Source organism: Nilaparvata lugens, chromosome 7, assembly GCF_014356525.2.
Source record: "Nilaparvata lugens isolate BPH chromosome 7, ASM1435652v1, whole genome shotgun sequence".
Lineage (NCBI taxonomy): Eukaryota > Metazoa > Arthropoda > Insecta > Hemiptera > Delphacidae > Nilaparvata > Nilaparvata lugens.
This window is the reverse complement of record NC_052510.1, coordinates 24,469,754-24,493,048: the sequence shown is the minus strand read 5'-3', so window position 1 is coordinate 24,493,048 and position 23,295 is coordinate 24,469,754. Positions and strand designations below refer to the sequence as shown.

At 33.0% G+C, this 23,295-nt stretch overlaps 2 protein-coding genes across 7 annotated transcripts in view; one reads left to right on the top strand and one right to left on the bottom strand.

Moving 5' to 3' along the window:
• The first annotated feature begins 1,013 nt into the window (after positions 1 to 1,013).
• LOC111051416 (pickpocket protein 28) overlaps positions 1,014 to 23,295 on the top strand; it is a 47,135-nt gene continuing 24,853 nt past the window's right edge. The window contains exons 1-5 of one of the 4 annotated variants that reach the window (XM_022337932.2): positions 1,014 to 1,261; positions 16,127 to 16,278; positions 18,263 to 18,481; positions 19,859 to 19,964; positions 20,895 to 21,046. In XM_022337932.2, the coding sequence (XP_022193624.1) occupies positions 16,130 to 16,278; positions 18,263 to 18,481; positions 19,859 to 19,964; positions 20,895 to 21,046 (626 nt within the window). In that variant the 5' untranslated portion in view covers positions 1,014 to 1,261; positions 16,127 to 16,129. Of the gene's footprint in view, positions 1,262 to 11,658; positions 12,021 to 16,126; positions 16,279 to 17,082; positions 17,595 to 18,262; positions 18,482 to 19,858; positions 19,965 to 20,894; positions 21,047 to 23,295 lie in introns of those variants that run through there. The other 3 variants (XM_022337931.2, XM_022337933.2, XM_022337934.2) reach the window with 3 other exon arrangements.
• On the bottom strand, positions 2,935 to 16,097 carry LOC111051418 (uveal autoantigen with coiled-coil domains and ankyrin repeats protein). Of its 3 annotated transcripts, none has more exons than XM_039432377.1 (4): positions 14,994 to 16,092; positions 5,741 to 6,328; positions 5,183 to 5,326; positions 2,935 to 4,087 (listed from the first exon to the last, which is right to left on the bottom strand). In XM_039432377.1, exons 2-4 carry the CDS (start codon positions 6,317 to 6,319, stop codon positions 3,629 to 3,631), a joined length of 1,182 nt encoding a protein of 393 aa, XP_039288311.1. In that variant the 5' UTR covers positions 6,320 to 6,328; positions 14,994 to 16,092; the 3' UTR covers positions 2,935 to 3,628. The 3 variants fall into 3 exon arrangements, with proteins under 3 accessions (XP_039288311.1, XP_022193627.2, XP_039288312.1); XM_022337935.2 differs by lacking the exon at positions 5,741 to 6,328 and adding an exon at positions 6,938 to 7,525 and having other exon boundaries at positions 2,938 to 4,087; positions 14,994 to 16,097; XM_039432378.1 differs by lacking the exons at positions 5,183 to 5,326; positions 14,994 to 16,092 and having other exon boundaries at positions 2,944 to 4,087; positions 5,741 to 6,331.

Here is a 23,295-nt window from a genome sequence, read left to right as displayed (position 1 = left end):
CAAAATTAGGTACGTCATGGATACGACCAGAATCAGCGTTTTTACAGCTTTTCTATGAGTTTAAGTAGGCCTAAATGTTTTTTTTTTTAATAATCAATTGCAAATTTGTCCTTCATAAATGATATAAAATTATACTTGGCTAAACAAAAAAGGTCATTGCATTTTTTCATCTCTTCAAAAAAAAGAAGTTTTTTAATATGGGTTAATTGTTTAGTTTTCAGAGATATTGCAAAAACTCGTCACAAAAATGACACTGCGATTCAGTGCACTTTTAACCTTGTGATTATGTCAATAATTGTAATAGTGATCCAGGTTGACTCCACAAAAATAATGAATCCCGAATTGGATCCCAAAGAGGGTTTATGTTCCCCTAAAAAATACCAACTTTTTTATTATTTCAATGGGTATTGAAAAATGTCATGTCATCTATTATTAGCTCGTCGAGAGGATTTAAAAAATATACTTATGGTGAGGGAGGCTTGAATAGACGAGTTTAGTACGGTATGCTTTTTTACTTGTGTCTTTAAGTTGGGAAACTTCACTCTGTAGCAACTTCTATTGTTTTAAAAATTCGACTGCTGAGTAGTCGCACTGTCAATGTTGTAGAACCGTTCCATAATGAAATAAAACACACATACATAATCAAATTCTACAGTTTCATTTGGTACATAAAAACCATGGTCCTGTACCAAGTGAAACTAGAATTTGATTATATATGTGTGTTTTTATTTCATTCTATTATTTTAATTGCTACGAAGCATTTTTTGGTACTGAATAATATATAACAGTAATCTTGATGACAAAGTTCAATGTTATTCATGGTCAGGTATACTCTTGAGAGTTGAGAATATGTATAAGCTCGTTAATTTTCAAAATGTTGACAACATTCGTTTTCCTCTTGCAGAAACATTATTCTTATTAGTTGGAAATAGCAACTTATCCCAAGAGATGTGCTACATTGGGGTGTGGTCCGCTATATAAACGTTATATTTTTCCTTCCGAAATTCCATTGCTTTCTAGATTCTAGTTGCTTTTGAGAGTTTCGGCCTATTTTTACTTCCATTCAGGTTCCATCAATAACCATTATCATGAATATAATATTGGCTATTAGGGTTTTCTTTCTTATGAAAAGGGTTGTATTAAATACACACATCATCAAAATTTAATTCTTTTTTGATATTTATCGATTTTAATTATTTCAGGATCCCTGCAACTCTGTTTAGTCATTTACTTATTATTGACAAGTGCAGTACAACAAGTGGTAAGTCATAGATTTTCAAGTAACAGGGTAGAAACTTTGTACTCGTGGATAAAATACTTTAAGTTGGGTGTAGTTATTGTTTCTTGCCGTAAAAACAAGAACAAGAATATCCAATAGGAATTTTTGTTATTGTATTCTTCTATCCAAAACAGAGTGTTTTTATTCCTGTTTTCGTTATATTTATTAAAAAAAATATATAGGTAAATACTGTACCTTGGAACTTGGCAGTACCTACAATAGTTTTAGATTTTTTGGTAAAATTTATTGCAAAACAAAGTAGCAGGTAATTCATATGCAGCTTACGTGAATACTGGTATTGCATGTAAATAACTTATCAATATAGAAATAATAATTGAAATGGGAAATTATTATTATTCTAAGACTTATTATTCTTATTCTAATACTGTAGATGTTTTCATTTTTCTCTCATTTTTAACTTTTATTCAAGTCTTAATTCTCTTTAAACAAAATTCACAGAAAATATCTCTCTCGCTTTTCTTTAATAATAGATATTCGAATAAATTGAATTAATTCTGAGCTCTCTATCTTTAATTGAGTCCTGAGTTACTATTTTTCAAAAACGAGTCAAAGTTTTGGAAAAATCGAAAATGAAAGGGATTTTCGTTTTCGATTGACTATATCTTTTGATTTCCTCTATATAAATTCATGATTCAAAATCCCGATGGGCGTAATTTTGTGCTCTAAAACTTAAGACCAAGGTAGAACGTTCTATCTCAAGTGAGATTTCCAGGTAACAATGATGATCATATTGTATTTCGAAAACAACTAATTTTTCAGCTTTAACCACCATCATTAATTTCATTGTGCTCACATTGAGATTTTAAAGCAGAGATAAGGGAAGATCTAACTTTTTTCTGGTTAAAACTAAAAATTAGGTGTTTTTCAAAATACAAGGAGCATTGTTATCAGGTATACCTGGAAATCGAAATAAAATAGAGCGCTCTACCTGGTTTCAGGTTGTAAAGTACAAAGGGAATTTCACACCCAGAGGGAATTTGAATCTTACATTTGAATTGTAAGAATCGGAAGATTGATCAAAAACTAAAATTCATAAAATTGATTTTTTTTTAATTTTTAAAAATTGTACCTCAGTAGGCAACTCGTTGAATATAGAGATTTCCGAATGATCTCATTTTATTTAGAATTTTATAGTCTGAAAAAAGCGAGAACGAATTTTTCTGTCCGATGACTGAATTTGAATTTGGAGAAAATTCAATAATGGAAACTGGAAAACTGGAAAAATGAAAACTGGAAACTGAACAAAAAATACGAGGATTTTGAGCCATCCTAAATCTATCACAAGGAAATTTTGCATGAAAATTTGACTCTGGACTTCTCTTATGTATCCAAACAGTATTTTTGAAAATCAAAACTACAATATAAATTGCCAGCACCAATGTATAAGGTGACTGGACTATACTTCAGAATCATTCCACGAAAAATTTATCATGAAAAATTAATTCTTTACAAGGCCCTTTTTCGCACTGCTTAGTGAGTGTTATGAGTTGTTTTAAAAACTGGAATAAACTTTTCTAAATTGATACTCTGAGAAATCAGGTATCTATGTCATTTGATGAACAAGTAATACCTTGAAAAATATATTCCCAAAATTCCATGGCGACTATATCTCGAAAAGTAAAAATAAAAAGACAAAATTTCATCATAATATATTTCATTCTGATAACTTCATAGTAGGCTATCCAAACCGAAAAACCTTGTAAAATGTCGCCACCAATAAAAAGTTTTCGAAAGCCTGATATTATTTATACACAACCTTGATCAGGCAGCTGAGTTGAATATTTATTAATCAACCAAGAAACTAGTACCTATCCGATCTCTAGCCGAGGTTTTTCTGTTCAATTCTTATAGATATGCTTGTATTCTCTGCTTTTTCCCCCTTCGAAACAAAACACCTTTTTTCCTCCTATTAGCTGAATAGATGTCATACAAGGCCTATTAATAGCTGATTAACATAGTTTATTGTGTCACACTTTACTAAGAACAGATTTTATCTTGTTGCCTTCTATGGTAGGCTTATTTTGTTTTTACAATTCCAACGCTCTTATATTTAATTCATTTTTGCAAAATAAATTATGTCATTGATAGCTGATTGAAATTTATTGATTTCGAACTAACAAAAATGTGTAGGCAACTGTACTTTACTGTTCTTCACCCTTGACTTCTATCCGTGGTTTTTTATGTTCAACACTCGGATTCTTGTTCTATTTATTTTCCCACAAGTTCACTGAACTCTTCTTTTGATTCGATAGTTAAATTTGAAGATTTCGTACAAGCAAATATCTGCTACTTACTTGACCTTGACCGATGAACATGGTATTTTCAGTGTTAATTATTCTTAGCCGGTTGTTTTGTTTTTGACGGTTTACTGGTAATGTCACTCGTTTGCAATCGTTTGAAAATATTTATCAGTCGTCGTTTGTCGAGAATCTCTTTGACAATGTGGTTTAGCTGTTTTATAGTTTGGTCCTCGGTGAGCGTTACGGGACGACCTGAGTGGTCGCACATTTGCACGTACATGTTCCAGCAAGCGTCTTTGACACTCTGAAGGTCGCTCATGCTGGTCTCGGTCTGTTGGTCGACTTTGTCAACGATGCCCGTCCAATAACGCAACTCCTTCTGGGCCGTATCCGAGCGCACGCTCAGACTGGTGATCAGGTTGTTCTTGTCAATGATCTGCGATTTGTACTCGTTGAGCTGTTTTGCGTAGCGCGCGCCCTCCACTTGGATCCGCTCCACAAACACTTTCTTGCCTTCGATTGCGCCCATCACGATGCCTTGCAGCAGCTACAACAATCGCAAACAAATATATCCTAAACCTAAATGTACAGTTTCTTCTAGGGCTACTCAATATTTTTTAATGAATGAACTGGAACTTTTTCATAAAAAGAGCTAAGTGAAAGAGCATACCGGTACATAGTTGAAATTAACTAGTACTCCTGTAACTTATATTTTTAAAATTGAAAAAATAAGTAAAACGACACTATTTAATTTATTTGTAAAATATATCTCAGTTTGTTTTATTTTTGTGAGGTTAAAGGCGAGATTGAGAACCTCCTGGGCTCCTGTGTGAGAAGGCCTAAATATATAGTGATGATGTAATCTTGTTAGAGTTCTATAATTGTAATAGTAGTTGGAGGTGATGTATTATTGTTTTGCTAAACTATGTATATTGGACATATATCATTGAACGGATAAGATAATACACTTATAAAAAGTGAGGAGGAAAAATTCACATCCACTTAGCTGTAAAGACCAGACCAGTCAATCTGTGATAAACACTGTTTGAAATTACTAATTTCATCTTCATTTATCTTACATATTTTTCTTGACTTTTCTCAGAAGACTCATTTCTCTGTGTTACAACCCTACTTATATTTAGCCAGACCCCTGCATGATCAGGAATAATATCTTACGGTAGAATAGAGACATGTAGATTATAGTCTGTAGAGATGAGTGCTGTGTGTGTGAGTGAATGCTGTCCAGGCAGGCATTGAAACAAGTTCGATCTTTGTTAGAACTGAAAAGATCAGTAGGTTCACTGTCCCTAGTATGTAGTAGTTCACTGACAATGTTGCCAATTCCGTTAATTTTGACAATGGTTCAATTTACGCTTAGTAGCCCAAGTTAATCTTCCAAAATCTCTTAGAAGTTTTCATTTTTTTAAGTTTAAATTCTTATGGACGTATCGACATAACTAACTTCTAAGTGTAGTGGTTATTAATTTTCACTCGGAAATGGTCCTTTAATGAATGTGTTAGTACCGCTATTCTCAATTTGTTGGAAAAATTGTATTTTCAAATCCAATAACATAGGAGTTTTACCATAAGATGTTCACTTTTGAAATAAAATAATTTGTGTTCTATTGATTATCTGTCTTACCTTATATCTGTTTTCAACATCATCAATGCCCCTGCTGAATTCAACAGGTTTCTCGGAGACCACCTTTTCTAGAAAATCAACAAACTTTTGCTTGCTGCTAATCACTCTCTTCATTCGATCCCGTTTCTCCGTTGCTTTTCGAACCTGTGTCATCATGTGCTTTTTTTAAAACTTCTGTACATGACATTACATAAGTTAATTACTTTTCATATTTCGTTCAAATTCAAAATATTATGATACAGTATTCATAACATTTAATTCCTTAAGCTGGCCTACTCTATAGATACCAGCGTCACATAGCTGTTGATTACAGTCGACTACAACTGTCTATCATTAGCTACTGTTTTGGCCGGGTGAGAGTGTAAGAACGGCACAGTGTGAGAGGCTACCAGCGTCACATAGCTGCATGAAAAATACTTCCTACTAGGAACTATGTGGGCTTTGAGTTAACATTGAAAATTGGAACATACCATGGGATATCTACTTGTGCTAAATTTTCTCTATGATAATTTGATGATTAAGAAATATAGTATAGGTATAGTAATTTTTGAAACCAACCTCTTCTTCAGCAAAAGCAATCTGCTCATCAAGATCTTTACTGAGTTCCTCTTCACGAGCGATGATTTCCTTGGAGCGTTGCTTCTTCTCAGCGTTCTCATCGAGAAACTCGGAATATTTGATGAGGTGCTCAGTCAGCTGTTCCTGGTCGCTTCTCAGATCTTGGATCATTTTATTGATTTGCGTTCGCCTGTTCTCATGTTCTGCGTTCTTGCGTTGCGTGCGCTCCTCCATTTTGGAGAGCGCAGTTCTTATTTGAACAGTGTCGCGCATCATACATTGTGGACTGCTGTCCCACACTGGCCGATACTTCAACTCGGTCTCCTCTTGCTTGGCTGCCAAATAGCTTCCGATGGTGTTGTAATGGAGAGGCGATGTTGTCATTTTCAACACAGTTTTCGGCTTTTTAGCTGCAGTTGTTTCCATTGTACTTGAATCATTCTCATTCAGGTCGTATTGTTTTAAAGAATCATTATTTCTTTCAAAGTCTGGAACTATTTTTCTGCCGTCTCCGGACAATGATGTGATTTCACTTTCTTCTTTTGATATAGAGGCTATTTCTTTTTGCATTTCCTCCATTTTTAAAATCTAAAAAGATTATGACAGGTAATAAGTTGTCTTTTGAATTTCTCTTGAAAGTTATATTCCTCATGAATTGAAAGCTTCTTAACAAAACTCCAATATACCAATAACCTACTTATTTATTTTTAAAAATTAATTTAAAAATCTGGTGTGGTACACTCACACAACTTTCCTTGCTCAATAATTCAGGGGAATAACATAATGACGATTGGCGGCCACATTTTTTTAAAACTTCTGTACATGACATTACATAAGTTAATTACTTTTCATATTTCGTTCAAATTCAAAATATTATGATACAGTATTCATAACATTTAATTCCTTAAGCTGGCCTACTCTATAGATACCAGCGTCACATAGCTGTTGATTACTGTCGACTACTGTCTATCATTAGCTACTGTTTTGGCCGGGTGAGAGTGTAAGAACGGCACAGTGTGAGAGGCTACCAGCGTCACATAGCTGCATGAAAAATACTTCCTACTAGGAACTATATGGGCTTTGAGTTAACATTGAAAATTGGAACATACCATGAGATATCTACTTGTGCTAAATTTTCTCTATGATAATTTGATGATTAAGAAATATAGTATAGGTATAGTAATTTTTGAAACCAACCTCTTCTTCAGCAAAAGCAATCTGCTCATCAAGATCTTTACTGAGTTCCTCTTCACGAGCGATGATTTCCTTGGAGCGTTGCTTCTTCTCAGCGTTCTCATCGAGAAACTCGGAATATTTGATGAGGTGCTCAGTCAGCTGTTCCTGGTCGCTTCTCAGATCTTGGATCATTTTATTGATTTGCGTTCGCCTGTTCTCATGTTCTGCGTTCTTGCGTTGCGTGCGCTCCTCCATTTTGGAGAGTGCAGTTCTTATTTGAACAGTGTCGCGCATCATACATTGTGGACTGCTGTCCCACACTGGCCGATACTTCAACTCGGTCTCCTCTTGCTTGGCTGCCAAATAGCTTCCGATGGTGTTGTAATGGAGAGGCGATGTTGTCATTTTCAACACAGTTTTCGGCTTTTTAGCTGCAGTTGTTTCCATTGTACTTGAATCATTCTCATTCAGGTCGTATTGTTTTAAATAATCATTATTTCTTTCAAAGTCTGGAACTATTTTTCTGCCGTCTCCGGACAATGATGTGATTTCACTTTCTTCTTTTGATATAGAGGCTATTTCTTTTTGCATTTCCTCCATTTTTAAAATCTAAAAAGATTATGACAGGTAATAAGTTGTCTTTTGAATTTCTCTTGAAAGTTATATTCCTCATGAATTGAAAGCTTCTTAACAAAACTCCAATATACCAATAATCTACTTATTTATTTTTAAAAATTAATTTAAAAATCTGGTGTGGTACACTCACACAACTTTCCTTGCTCAATAATTCAGGGGAATAACATAATGACGATTGGCGGCCACATATATTTGAAACTACGATCAGACTACTGTATTATATATATATATATATATATATATATATATATAATATATATATATATATATATATATATAATATATATATATATATATATATAAAAGCGAAATGGCACTGTCTGACTGACTGACTCACTCACTCACTCACTCACTCACTCGCAGAACTAAAAATCTGCTAGACCAAAAACGTTCAAATTTGGTAGGTATGTTCAGTTGGCCCTTTAGAGGCGCACTAAGAAATCTTTTAGCAATATTTTAACTCTAAGGGTGGTTTTTAAGGATTTAAAGTTCGTCTTTTAGCATGTATATTCTTCTTATTCCAATCTCTTAATTATAATTGAAAAATGTCCATACCATATGTTACCATAGAACTATAATCTAGAGAGAGTACCTCTTCGAAACAGTTGTTAACTGGTAACTAAATTAATAACTTTGTCAGGTTGGCATTAAGTTGAGTTAACTTTGTTAGGTTGGCACCAAGTTGAAGATTGAAATTAATACATTCATCGCGGAAAAATTGATTGGGCACTGCTTCTTCAATCAGAGCTATTCCTGGGAATATTATATTACTAGCCATCAGGCTCACTTCGCTCGCCATATCCGTTTAGCCAGACGTTTAGTCTGGACCCCCGACTGGATCGTCCTAACATATGATAAAAATGTTCAAATGAAAAATGCAGGCGAGCGAAGCGAGCCTGCTGATCTCATTCTTGGACGATCCAGCCAGGGGTCCAGGAGGCGGAGCCCCCTGGCTAGACGGATATGGCGAGCGAAGCGAGCCTGACGGCTAGTGTGTATATATAATTGTTTTCAGAGTAATTTTTCTTGTGTAAATTGTGAAATTCGTTAATTTTTTTTTAAAAGTCGTCAAAACAGCTGTACCTTATGCACGAGAAGGAGATTACAAAGTCCATTTTTCAAGGATGGGGTGGACCCCCCATTAGTTTCCCAGGAAAAAGACTCATGCCAGTTGATAGAGCTGATAAATAACTACCGTACACAGGGTATAATTTTGAAAAAAACCGGTCAAGTCACTTTTGAGAAAATCGTGAATTCATGGTTTTTTAGTAATTATCTGCCATTTTTCTCAAGAATATTACGGAGCTCCTGCAATTTTTCCGGAAATCAGACTCATGTCAGTTGATAGGGCTTTTAAATAGCTATCCATGGTATAAATTTGAAGAAAATCGTTAAAGCCGTTTTCAAGAAAACCGTGAAAAACATGGTTTTTTAGTCATTATTCGCCATTTTTCTGAAGAATATTACGGAGCTCCTGCAATTTTCCCAGAAATGAGACTCATGTCAGTTGATAAGGATTATAAATAGCTATCAATGGTATAAATTTGAAGAAAATCGTTAGAGCCGTTTTCGATAAAAACGTGAAAACATGGTTTTTTAGTAATTATCCGCCATCTTGAATTGAATTCTATTGAATTCCTTATTGTCGGATCCTCATGGTATAAGGACCTTGAGTTTAAGATTTCAAGTCAATCGGTTAATTAGGAATGGAGTTATCGTGTTCACAGACATACACACAGACCAACACCAAAAAATCATTTTTTTGACTCAGGGGACCTTGAAACGTATAGAAAACTTTAAATTAGGGTACCTTAATTTTTTTTTGGAAAGCAATACTTTCCTTACCTATGGTAATAGGGCAAGGAAAGTAAAAAAGCAGTATTGAAATTCTAGACAGGCTAATTATCTCCATCAAAATGAACAGGTCAAGTTTTGTAGCTACAGATACTTTTGCAATTGAATATAGGCTTACATTATTTTCACTCTATAACCATAATGAAAATCGTGACATAAAGTTTGAAATTCCTATTATATTAAGCGAGCAATTTCTGTATAATATATTTTTATATTGGTTACGGTATTTATATTTATTTATGTCCAACGGATCTCGAAAACGGCTCTAACGATTTTCACGAAATTTGGAAAATAGTAGGTTTATGATATGAAAATTTGATTGCACTAGGTCTCATCCCTGGGAAAACTCGCTGAAGGACATGAAAAGGATAATTCATCCTTGGAAAAACAGATTGATGATAATTTGGTCGTCTGTCGATAACAGAAGATGCCGTGTGCCTGTGTGGGAGATCAGCTGTGTAATCAATCAGCTTACCGTATCTCGCAAGAAATCTAAAAATTTTAATAGACTCGATCAAAATAATCTGATTTGTTGAAATGACATGGAATATCATAATATGCAAAGATAATCATTATTTTACAGTTTTAAGTGATTACTGAGTGCTATTGTGTTATTCAATTTGGTTTGTAAACAATCTAAATTAGAACTTTTATTTTTCCAAATATTTGGACTGAAAATTTCACCTGAATTCAAGTGTATGGAACACATAATCTACCTTTTGGAATATTTATAGTTTATAAATCAAAATTCGGGGAAGAAAAAGTTTTGGACTGTGCCTGTTAGTCCTTCCCCAATCATTTAAAAGAATTAAGTTCTGTTTATCAATAAATAAATAACGAGCGAAGCTCGGTGCCCTGATATTTATGTATAAACAGACGATATATTCAATATCCTGCTGATAAATTGCTGTAATTCAGTTTTTCCTGCTTCTAGGTGAGTGAAAAAACTAAACTATTATTTATTTCTATTGAATGTTCGTACCCTACATTCGACGATTATAGAATAAATAGGATGAATACCGAAGGGAACTAATACATATCAGGAAAAAATAAAAGCTCTATGGAGGAAAACATGGTAAGTCCATTTTTTTTAAATATTAGTAGAAGTGTGGAAGAAGTTATTTATGGGCTTGATAAGGACCTTGAGTTTAATTTTCAAGTCAATCGGTTAATTAGGAATGGAGTTATCGTGTTCACAGACATACACACATACACACACACACACACACACACACACACACACACACACACACACACACACACACACACACACACAACACACACACACACACACACACCACACACACACACACACACACACACACACCACACACACACACACACACACACACACACAACACACACACACACACAACACACACACACACACACACCACACACACACACACACACACACACAGACCAACACCAAAAAATCATTTTTTTAGACTCAGGGGACCTTGAAACGTATAGAAAACTTTAAATTAGGGTACCTTAATTTTTTTGGAAAGCAATACTTTCCTTATCTATGGTAATAGGGCAAGGAAAGTAAAAAAGCATTATTGAAATTCTAGACAGGCAGAAATATCTCCATCAAAAAGATGAACAGGTCAAGTTTTGTAGCTACAGATACTTTTGCAATTGAATATAGGCTTACATTATTTTCACTCTATAACCATAATGAAAATCGTGACATAAAGTTTGAAATTCCTATTATATTAAGCGAGCAATTTCTGTATAATATATTTTTATATTTGGTTACGGTATTTATATTTATTTATGTCCAACGGATCTCGAAAACGGCTCTAACGATTTTCACGAAATTTGGAAAATAGTAGGTTTATAATATGAAAATTTGATTGCACTAGGTCTCATCCCTGGGAAAACTCGCTGAAGGACATGAAAAGGATAATTCATCCTTGGAAAAACAGATTGATGATAATTTGGTCGTCTGTCGATAACAGAAGATGCCGTGTGCCTGTGTGGGAGATCAGCTGTGTAATCAATCAGCTTACCATATCTCGCAAGAAATCTAAAAATTTTAATAGACTCGATCAAAATAATCTGATTTGTTGAAATGACATGGAATATCATAATATTCAAAGATAATCATTATTTTACAGTTTTAAGTGATTACTGAGTGCTATTGTGTTATTCAATTTGGTTTGTAAACAATCTAAATTAGAACTTTTATTTTTCCAAATATTTGGACTGAAAATTTCACCTGAATTCAAGTGTATGGAACACATAATCTACCTTTTGGAATATTATAGTTTATAAATCAAAATTCGGGGAAGAAAAAGTTTTGGACTGTGCCTGTTAGTCCTTCCCCAATCATTTAAAAGAATTAAGTTCTGTTTATCAATAAATAAATAACGAGCGAAGCTCGGTGCCCTGATATTTATGTATAAACAGACGATATATTCAATATCCTGCTGATAAATTGCTGTAATTCAGTTTTTCCTGCTTCTAGGTGAGTGAAAAAACTAAACTATTATTTATTTCTATTGAATGTTCGTACCCTACATTCGACGATTATAGAATAAATAGGATGAATACCGAAGGGAACTAATACATATCAGGAAAAAATAAAAGCTCTATGGAGGAAAACATGGTAAGTCCATTTTTTTTAAATATTAGTAGAAGTGTGGAAGAAGTTATTTATGGGCTTGAGAATGAGCGTGGGTATTATACAGAGTGGGTGAAAAGTCCAAGAACGGCTAAATATTTCATACACAAAGGTGATTTGACAGTGGGTGGGTGTGATTGGGGATCCCATTGATATAGAGAATAAGATTAAGAAGAGCGAAGTCCGCTATGATGCCACTGCGCTAGTGTAGCTACCAGAAATTGTCTATAGATTCTTCATCATTGCTATTGTTTTATTTTTCCCGTTCTTATAATAGCGTATGTAGTTATTTGTTATCTTATATCAAATATAGGAGTATAGAGTATAGTTAGGTACCTATACTTAAGTTGTAAAACGAATGAGAAACAGTTTCACGAAATATTGTGATAACGGTTAATTCATTATTATTTGCCATCTATAAAATATACGGTAATATTAGCGATCTATAATTTTTGTTTTATTTTCCCGTTCTTATAATATGTAGTTATTTATTATCTTATATTAAATAGAGGAGTATAGAGTATAGTTAGGTACCTATACTTAAGTTGCAAAACGAATGGAAACAGTTTCACGAAATATTGTGATAACGGTTAATTTATTATTATTTGCCATCTAATAAAATATACAGTAATATTAGCGATCTATAATAAATGTTTTATTTTCCATATCCTAAGTACATGGTAATAGGAAAATATTTTAAAAATGAGATTCATTTGCTAATAGAATGGATCAAAATCTTTAGTGAGGTAGGTTCACTAAATTAGATGTTTGGTCGAGTTAAAAATAATGTTCAATGAACAAATCATTGTATCATATGGTAATGGAAATGACGAAAAGTTGAAAAATAATTATATTGAAATCCATCAAGTATGTCGAAAGATATAACGCAATGAAAGTCGATGTTTTCCCATATAAGTTTGTCTGGGCGCCTGACTTCTTGCCCGATATTCAATGGCGACGAGAAATGAAGGAGGCATCATGCTTCCAAACGCTTGAAGGTATAGCTTAGTTATCTAACTGTATCAATGGGGGATCCTACTCAAATCAAAAATACTACTTTACTATGACTTTAAAAATCTGGTCCGCCATATTGGATTCGCCATTTTGAATGCAATCTTATTTTTTTAAATAAGAAGATGGTCATGCGATACATGATTTCAATACAAAAGTTCAAGAAAAAATGAATGGCGCAAACCGCAAATCGACATCTCGAACCATTTTGAAGATATTCACATCATTAATCAATACTATTCAAAGCAGAAAGGAAAGAGAAAAGTTAGAGAACGGCTTAATATCTCATACACAAAGGTAATTTGACGGCGGTTGTGATTGGGGATCCTACTCTTATTTGAAATGCTACTTTACTATGACTATAAAAATCTGGTCCACCATCTTGGATCTGCCATTTCGAATTCAACTTTATTTTTTTAAATAGGAAGGTGGTCATGCGATACATGATTTTGATACAAAAGTTCAAGATAAAATGAATGGCGAAAACCGCACATTGATATCTCAAACCGCTTGGAAATTACTATTCACATTATTAATCAATACCATGCGAATCAGAAATGAAATACATAAGTTGTATTGATTTATAATGTGAATTTCTTCCAAACCGTTTGAGATATCGAAGTGCGGTTTTCGTTATTCATTTTTTATTGAAATTCTGTATCGAAATCATGTATCGCATGAACACCTTTCTATTTAAAAAAATAAAGTTGCATTCGAAATGGCGGATCCAAGATGGCGGGCCAGATATTTCAAGTCATAGTAAAGTAGTAGATTTGCAGATGATATGGCGATCCTGGCTGATAGCTGGACAATGATGAATGGAATGTTGAGAGATGTGAATGAGGCTTGTGAGAGGTATGGAATGAGGATAAACGTCAGGAAGACAAAGTGCATGAGAATTGGTGCAGGGAAAGCTAGAATGGGGAATGCTGTACTGGAGGGTGAACAGTTGGAACAGGTATCATCTTTCAAGTATTTAGGAAGCATAATGGAAGAGGATATGAAATGCAACAAAGAAATCAAAGTAAGAATTGCTATGGCAAAAACAGCATTCAATAAGAAAAAGAGAATTCTTTGTAGCCAATTGGACAAGACACTAAGAAAAAGGCTAATAAAGTGCTATGTTTGGAGTGTGGCACTGTATGGTGCAGAAACTTGGACGCTGAGAAAGGAGAATAAGAGGAGGCTTGAGGCATTGGAAATGTGGATATGGAGAAGGATGGAGGGGATCAGTTGGAGGGATAAAGTTACAAACGAGGAGGTGTTGAGGAGGGTTGGGGAAAGAAGGAGTCTGCTGGATGTGATAAAGGGAAGAGGAGATGGCTGGGACATTGGATGAGACGGCAATGCTTGTTGGTGGATGCCATGGAGGGGACCATTCAGGGAAGAAGAGGAAGAGGGAGAAGAAGATACAAAATGTTGGACGACATCAAGGAGGGGATGAGCTACTATGCAACGAAGCGACTGGCAGAGAATAGAAGAGAGTGGAGGGCTGCTGCCATATAGGACCTGCTTACGAGCAGAAAACTACAGACAGATAGTAAAGTAGTATTTTCAATTTGAGTAGGATTCCCAATCACAACCACTGTCAAATTACCTTTGTGTATGATATATTAATCCGTTCTCGGACTTTTCACTCACTCTATATTATAATGGCAAATAAAATAAATATCAGCCTTTATCAGTTCATTGATACAATAAATAGCTTTATGTTGCATGATGTTCTCATTCATCTAAGCAATGCTTTTTACTATATGTCGTTACAAAGTTTAACATGTTTGATAATGCTTGGATTTTTACGAACATTATTAGTGCAATCTTTTTATTCAAGCAATCATATACTGTAATATGATGCAGGATAGAAACAGGATGTTGTGTAATCAGTAATAATTACTATTCCAAACTACAAGATAATAACAGAAATTGAATCGATGTTCTTTGACTCACCTGTCGGAGCTGTTTTTGATCCTATCTATCTATAATTCAAAGGCCAAGTTTCATGAAAAATACTTTACAGTACCGTATTTTTGCAAATTGAATCAACTTTGAATGGACTAGAAAACAACGCTTCAATCTGCGTTTACACTAAATTTGTCAACAAAATGTTTTTCCACGTCTTATATAAAAATATTCTATTAGATTGAACATGATACGGACATCATGTGTTTGCCCACAGCCTACTATAGATAGAGTACTCTAAAGTAAGCCATATGGTTTGCCGCGTTCCGTTCAATCTGGGGTCTATTGGAAGAGAAAATACAAACTTATAATATTAGTAGTCAGCTGGTTATTAGAATAGAAAATGTCTAGAATTAACTTGTATATTATATGCTCATGCAACAGGTAGATTTTAAGGTATACGTACGGGGGAAAACATTTTGATGTTGACGCATTAGCATTATACAGTATGGTTGTGTTTTTCGTCTTTATTACTATAGAGAATTTAATTTAATTGATTTGATAAAATGATAAAAAATTTAAAAATATTGTTATAAATTACAATATCTCAAGAAAAATTATATTTCATCATTTTTGTTTCTTCAGATTTTGAATAGAGACATGATGGTGCCATAACATATCGTTCTTTTTAATTTCAATGTACATTGACTACATATCATGTATAAAATAAAATAATGTTTTTATTGAAATGCTACCTTGAGAATATCCAAATAGAAATGAAATATAAATAAAGAATATTCTTGACTAATTATAACCAAAATAGAGACTATACCGTGCATTGGAATAAAATAGTAATAGTTTTAACAATTTCTATTCACGCATAATTATCTCAATAATACTAAATTTTATTTGGTATCACTAGAAATAAGAAACTCTAAAAAGAAACGCATTACAGCTTCTACTTTACTGGAATATTATTGAATATTATTATGATCTAATTTTATTAACTGGAATGGTAGGTTGAATGTTTTTTTTATGAAATCTTCAAAAACTTTAATTTGATAAATTTAATATTCAATTTTGAATCAATAAAGATTTGTTAGATGGGCAAATCATTTTTATTGTGTATGATGGATGATGAATAAGCCGAAATAGACTTTTTATAGAACGTACTTTTTCAGAAAATGAGTAAATCAATTCCCGACTGGGTGTTCAAACTGAAGGATAAGGCCAAAGAAAAACGAAAAGTGAATCTTGTTGAATCCTACCTGGAAAATAGTACACTTCATGGCGTCAAATACATTGTATTGCGTCAGGCAAAATGGTATCAAAAGTGAGTAGGCCTACCAATGTTCAATGAGTAAAATCATTCTATATTTATATACAGCTTTCTATATTATCGAAATCATTTCAATAAAATGTTCCATACATTGTAGGCTACTATAATAATAATTATGACCTACTATTCACAAACTTGGAAAAAAATGTTAAGGTGTAAAATATTTTGATTAAATTTAGCCTTAAACAATTTCTTTAACTTCATCGAACTCTTAGATTTAAAAAATTGACTTATTGCTATTTGAATTGATGAATAAATTTTGAAAATTGTGTTGTTACGCCTGTTTTCTACGTTTTCTTTTCCAATTTTCAATAATAAGAATGGATGAGCAGTGTTGATTAATACCCTGCAAGTATTGCGAACATTATTTATTTCAGTAACTTGCGAAATCGTATTGATAGTATTTTAGTAATATGCCCAGTATTCTGTACTTGTATAGCATTTTGTGTTCTGTCTACTAAATTCATTATACTATAAGTGCTTTCGTTGATCATAATAGCATTAAAGAGAGGAGCATCAGTAAAATAAGCAAACTTACAAAGTTAAAAAGGAGGCAAGTAGAGAAGCATATAAAGCTTTATGAGTGTGGTTCAATTTGTTTTGCAAAAAACAGGCTGTTAAAGTTTTTTACTCCCACAAAATTAAAAAGTAGTTTTATTATGAACGTGTCAAATAGGAATGCGGGTTATTTACAGTGATACAGAGTTAGAGGGCGCTTGGCAAGTGAGAGAGGATTGGAAGAGGAATAAAGAGAGAATTCGCTCCCCACCACTTGATTTCCTTTTCCCATTACCGTACGACGGTTCCACAATTTTTCGAATATCCTCAGTAGCTGCTGAGTAGAGATGGAGCAGGGCAATCAAATTATGTAATTTTTTTACAAAGTGTGGATGTAGGCGTTTTTTTAGAATCTTTTTCAAATATTTAATCAGTGATTATGTAATTACTGTATCATTGTGAACATGGTGCAGAGAATATAATGTGTTATGGTGATTCGCTTTTTTAACAGATTTTTTCCATTATTCTGCTAGTATTCTTGCTGGAAGCTAGGATTATTTCATTGAATAAATGAAAATTGTCAATATTTTTGAAGAAATTATTGTGCTGTGAATTCCAATGTGCTAATGAATTAAAGTGATCTTGTTAGATTAGTGAACATTGAGTTTCTCGTACTAGAGCAACCTTATTTGCAAGATGAATAGGTCTTCTAAATTTGAAGTTGAACAAGGATTGCCAGAGGTTGTAAATATCAGAAGAGCTAAATACGTCTTCAAAAAACATTTAGGATTCTTCACTCCCAGAACAGCTTTGTGCGGTTTTATTTCTTATCAATTTATTTTTGTTTGATAATGATTTTTATTCTTTTTTATTTATTGTAACTATAAAATTATGTGTAAAATTACACATTTAAAACGAAATTTATCAGTCTCATTTAATTAATTTCTAAATCGTTCAATTTTATAGGGAAATTTCATAATTTTTATGGTATTGAAATAAGTATAAAAATTGAATACACAAAAGAATGTAATTACATAATTTATTGTTGATATTAGATTTTTGGATTTCATGAGAAATTAAGAATGATGTATCTTTATCAAAATGCATAATATATAGCCTGTCATAATTTTTATCATATTTTTCAATTTCATTGTGACCAATCAAGTAAAATTTGATCTAATATTATCAAGTTCCAAAATCTTTAAATTACTCTATAAATTGCTAAATTGCAAAGTAACTGTGAGCAAAGTCAATCGCATCAGGCATATGCATATCCTTTATGAAAATGTCAGTTAAATTTATCAACTCGAATAAGCTAATCAGCTTCATAGGCTAATTCTTGTGCACAGCATTCTTATTCCTTGGAATAGCCTACACCTGAAACCACACTTTAAATTTTGAAGAAGCATCATCATCGAGAGCCAATAATTAATAAATTAATTAATCATTTTTCAATTACTTTGATAATTTGTTGCCGCAGGACTTTCTGGATAGTGATGCTTTGCCTGAGCACGGCCGCATGTAGTCAACAAATGTACAGAATATGGAAAAAATGGGAAGAATCTCCAATTATTTTATCTTTTGGCAATAACATGAAATCTTTGTCTGAGATACCATTCCCAGCTGTCACTATTTGCATCGATAGCGGACTCAACAAAGCAATCGTTGATGTTTCCAAGAATATGACCTCTTTGGAAAGGTAAGATGCTTTTTTACATCAAAATATGAATACTATAATACTTTTCAAGTAATCCTATTTTTCATGCCTTATCAGTTCAAAACTTCTAGATTCTAGCTCTGTATTGGTATCATTGTTCAATACTAATTGAACACTATAGGTACACAAAAATTTTAATTTTAAATCGCACATTTATATAATATGGCGATAAAATCATACTTCTATTATTGAATTCGCCCCGCAATCTGCAGTGAGCTCTGCAGGAAACCAAACTTTTCAAATAACTTAGAATATTAATCATAAAATCCTTTTAATTTCATCACAATATTGTAAATTCTATCGTCCTCAATACATTTGATATGATGATGATGATGATGATGATGATGATGAACAACGAGAGGATTTGATAAATTGTTTGAAAGTTGAAAGGCCGGCTGGGTTTGTCTAGTAGTAGGAGCGTTACAAACATCGGTGTGCTAGCACCGCCTGGTTCATTGGTTCGAATTCCGACAATGGCATTAATGTTTGATCATCTCATTAATTCACCACTTTAATTCAACGCACTTCTAATTGTCTACGCAGAAGCAGGCAAATAACTCATGTGGCCATCATCCACTGTAAATAAAATTATAAAGAAATAAATTAGAAGCCTTCTTACCTGCCTATCACATGGGAAACCATAGTTGGCAAGGTATTTTTTCCCTCTTTTTTCCAGCACACCATCGTTTTAGCAATGTTGACTTATTTTTTATTGTAATTGTTTTATTGAATATTGTTCTTCTCATTGTAGTTTTGTTTGTTGTGAATAAATTGAATTGAGCTGAATATCGAAACGTTACAAATTTGAAAAATTTAATTACATATCAATATCAATGGAATTGTATAAAATAATTATGTTGTAAAATCAAATGCAATTTTAAAATGTTTGGTTGGCCTATAACTCCAAGGGATAAAAAACTTGGAAGTTATTTTATAGAAAACAATAATCATTCATTACTGTATTCCCATTATTTTTACTCATAACTTGGAGGAAATCATAACCGATTTAATAAAGCTTTCTTGAAGCGCTATATATATTTTTTATGCGGATGATACTCACATGAGCTTTTCTGCTTGTGCGTGGTTAATGAGAAGTGCAAGGGTGAGTTATGAGATGATCAAACGTCCATGCTTAATCGATGGGATTCGGCGGGATTCGAACCCCCGACCAGGTAGCACTAACAGACCGACGGGTGCAAGGAGCAACGCCTCAGTTAACTCGGCTATCTGGCCGGCTAATCCAGTGATGGTGTATTTCAAATATGCAAATATTTCAAAAATGATTAGAAGTTATTGTTAACTTACAATAAAATTCTCAGCTCTATTTTGTAATTATCAATTGAACTTCTCGTGTTTTAGGGTGAAACTGCAGCATCTAGCTCAGCTAACATGCGGAACTTCTGATAAAAAAAGTAATAGTCCAGATACATTCAACGTCAGTCAAGTTGTCGATTTTCTTAAACTGGTACGTTAAATAATAACTGTCGAAACGTTGAAACCCTTTATTGTTAGTAACAAGATGATCGTACTACATAATACCGTATCAAATTTTAAGAGCTAACATTTATATAAGTTGAAAAATTAATGAAAAATGAGTAACCAATATGATGGAACAGTTTAATAAGGTATAGATTTAGGTATTTTAATTATCAATTTAGTATATAATATGAAGTAATATAATCCACTATATTAACTGTAAATATTTTCTCATTTGTTTGTTTTCATTAGTGGGAAAGAAGTATTTTCCCCTCTTAATACAAGCAAAACAATGCTTGAAAATTGCTGGATATAACTTACTTATGAATACTTGCTAGACCTAAATTATTTATCCATTTGCTTATTGAGGACTTATTTACGAATATTGAGGATAGATTTCAAGGTTTGAGAAGCGGTTTGACTGTGTTCGCTTAGATGAGTTGAGAACCATGCGCCTGCTATGCTCCCGTTGGAAGGGTGAACCAACTCCTCTCCATATCATTCCTGAGTTGAAAAATCGCTTGCCGGTGGTTCGGAACTCATCTGAAACTATATAGGTCCACTTATCTCTCATCACCATCCGCCTCATTACCCACGCACAAACCTAGAGCTCATGCGGGCATGAAAGGTTTGACAAAAAAAAGGTTTGACAATAGAAAGTTTGAAATTACGACTCCTACAGCAATGTAGGTAATATAGATGATGTAGGGTAATAAATATGTGTGAATAATATGAAGTAGCTTATAAAAATATCCTTTCAACCAAAATGTTCATTCAATTTTCATACTTATGGAGTATTACATAACATGACTCGGGTATTATTGTTTTTAAAATTAAATTTCTATAGCCCAATTCAAATATTCAATTAAAATTCTAAAATAATTAATATTTTTGAAATCGTAGTTATTTTGTTAAACAGGTGAGTGCACCACTGGATATGTCAGTGTCAGACTGTAAGTACCGAACGGTGAGTGAAAACTGCAGAAAGCTATTCAGTCCTGTCCTCATCGACAGGGGATTGTGCTACACGTTCAACGGCCTGGCTAATGATGAGATTTTTCGAGAAGGAGTGTAAGTAAGCACTTGATCACTTCTCACTTCTCCTCATAAATAATATAAAAAATCAATATTTAAAAAATAAAAAACAAATAGCCAGATATTGGTTTATTAGGTTGGATAATCTTGTTGAATGTTGAATTAATAAGAAGTTCAACTTTGTAACAATAATTTCGTTAATATTTAAAACTCACAAGGTACGGTATTCTGTATACAATTAATTACTTTATTGAAAACAAAATTACAATCTTGGGTCCTGCTTAACCCATATGTTTTACAAGTGTCATGTTAAGACATTAGTATTGGTACATTAAAACTATAGTATAAAATACAATATTAAAAAAATTACAGTAAATTATTCTTATTATTTACTTACAAATAATTATTTCCAAGAAATTGAATTTTGAGTTTGAAGAGAACTTCTGATTTCCGGTTCAAATAATTGTTTGATGTTCACTTCAAACAATCCATCATTTTGGAAAAAACGTTAACAGTAGAAAATTTCTACTTGCTTCCAATGAACCTTTTTCTAGTCTTCACAGGTGACAAAGGCGTTTCAAATTATGCTAAAATAGTAGTCTATTTTTGAATCTTATCTCAAAGTTGTTACTCTTGATCAACAAAATAATCTGCCTCATTTAAATGTACTATTCGTAGTAATAAAATGATAGAGGTCAATATGAACAATCTAATAATATAAGATTACTAGCTGTACCCTGCCACGCTTCGCAGTGGCACATTGTGATTGAATGTTTATTTTTTTTTTCTGTGGCCCCCACTATATATAAAATATGTGTTGGGAAACCACAAATATTATGCTTGTTAAATAAATTATGAACATCTGTGTTATGTGAGCTGTTAAATCTGGTTTATTGTGCAATTACAAAACTAAAAGGAAAAATAATGTTTATGTGAGAAATAAAATGAAAAAAAGCAAAATTTTTAGAAAAAAGAAATTAAAATGAGTAAATGAATACCTATATATAGAATAGAAAATTATTGATGGAAAATAATTAGATTGTAAAAGAAAAAAATATTTGAGAATAGTCTCTTAAAAAGGATTGATAAAAAAATGAATTAATAATATTCATAATATCTAGTTTGTAATAAGGTCTTCACTATAATTTATTCTATTTTCAATTATCCAAGTTTTTGTTTTTGCTTTAAATATATTAACCAGTACCATTTATACTCAATTTAATGAAAAATCTCACTATATCAGAAATAAAGACAATTAAATTCCCTACAAAACGGGTGGTCAACGAAAATTTTCCGACCAGTGGTTCCGGAGATAGAGCGTTTTAAAGACAAAAACAGTTTTTGATAAGCGCTCTCACTCGGTAACTTTCCAAGTGGTACCGTACCGACGCGAGGATCTTTGATGCTGAGCCTCTGATGCAACGGGAATGAAACTGACCGGCTGAGCATTAAACGCTGGTCACGTTGAGTGATCATCTCGCATTGCGTATTGAAACTACTGTACATAAATCCTTTCCAACAATCAACTTATATCAATTATTTAATAGACTAATATATTATTATAATCTATCCCTTCATTTTGTTTATATGATCAAATAACCAGCTGACTACTAAAATATTAGCCTACTTTGTATTTTAGCATGCAACACAGCCCAGATCGTATTATCAACAACACCGTTGTCAAATGCCGGTATGTTAGTAGAAAAGAGATAAGAATTTTTTTTTATTTCTCGTTGTTTTATGATAGAAGGAAACATAGCATGAATATGAAATAGAAATAAGATATTGAAACTATAAGATAAGCCGATCAGCTTATGAACTAAGGTTTGGAGGATTATGAAACATTGACAATTGAGAAATTATGAATACACAAATGCAAGAATAAAAGCCTCAATAATTATTATTCATTACAAGATTGATTTACATCGATAAGATTATACTCACACTATCGACTGAATCGCCAATTGATTGTAGCACGGTACCGGTATCGATCCATTCACTGATTGAAATTACTACAATATTAACACAAGTAACACGATTATTTGCACTGAAACACGAATTTATTATCGAAAAAAAGCATCGGTATGCTTTCTTTGTTCTGAATTGCGAAAGTAATTGAAATCCAATAATTGTACCGGAAAACATACGGTAATCAAGAGTGTAGTTTACCGGTACTCTATATCTCACGAACCTGTTGAAGCTGCGTTTTGAAACATGCGCGCTATCTAGCGGTCAGATTTTGCACTTTGATTGCAGCAGCGCTCAGCTCAAATCTGGCCAAAAAT

Coding starts and splice junctions, on each gene's coding strand:
- LOC111051418 (XM_022337935.2), bottom strand. CDS start 7,516: ATGGAGGAAATGCAAAAAGAAATAGCCTCTATATCAAAAGAAGAAAGT. Junction 5,327..6,937: donor TTGCTTTTGCTGAAGAAGAG/GTTGGTTTCAAA, acceptor ATGATGACACAG/GTTCGAAAAGCAACGGAGAA. Junction 4,088..5,182: donor ATGTTGAAAACAGATATAAG/GTAAGACAGATA, acceptor CGATTGTTGTAG/CTGCTGCAAGGCATCGTGAT.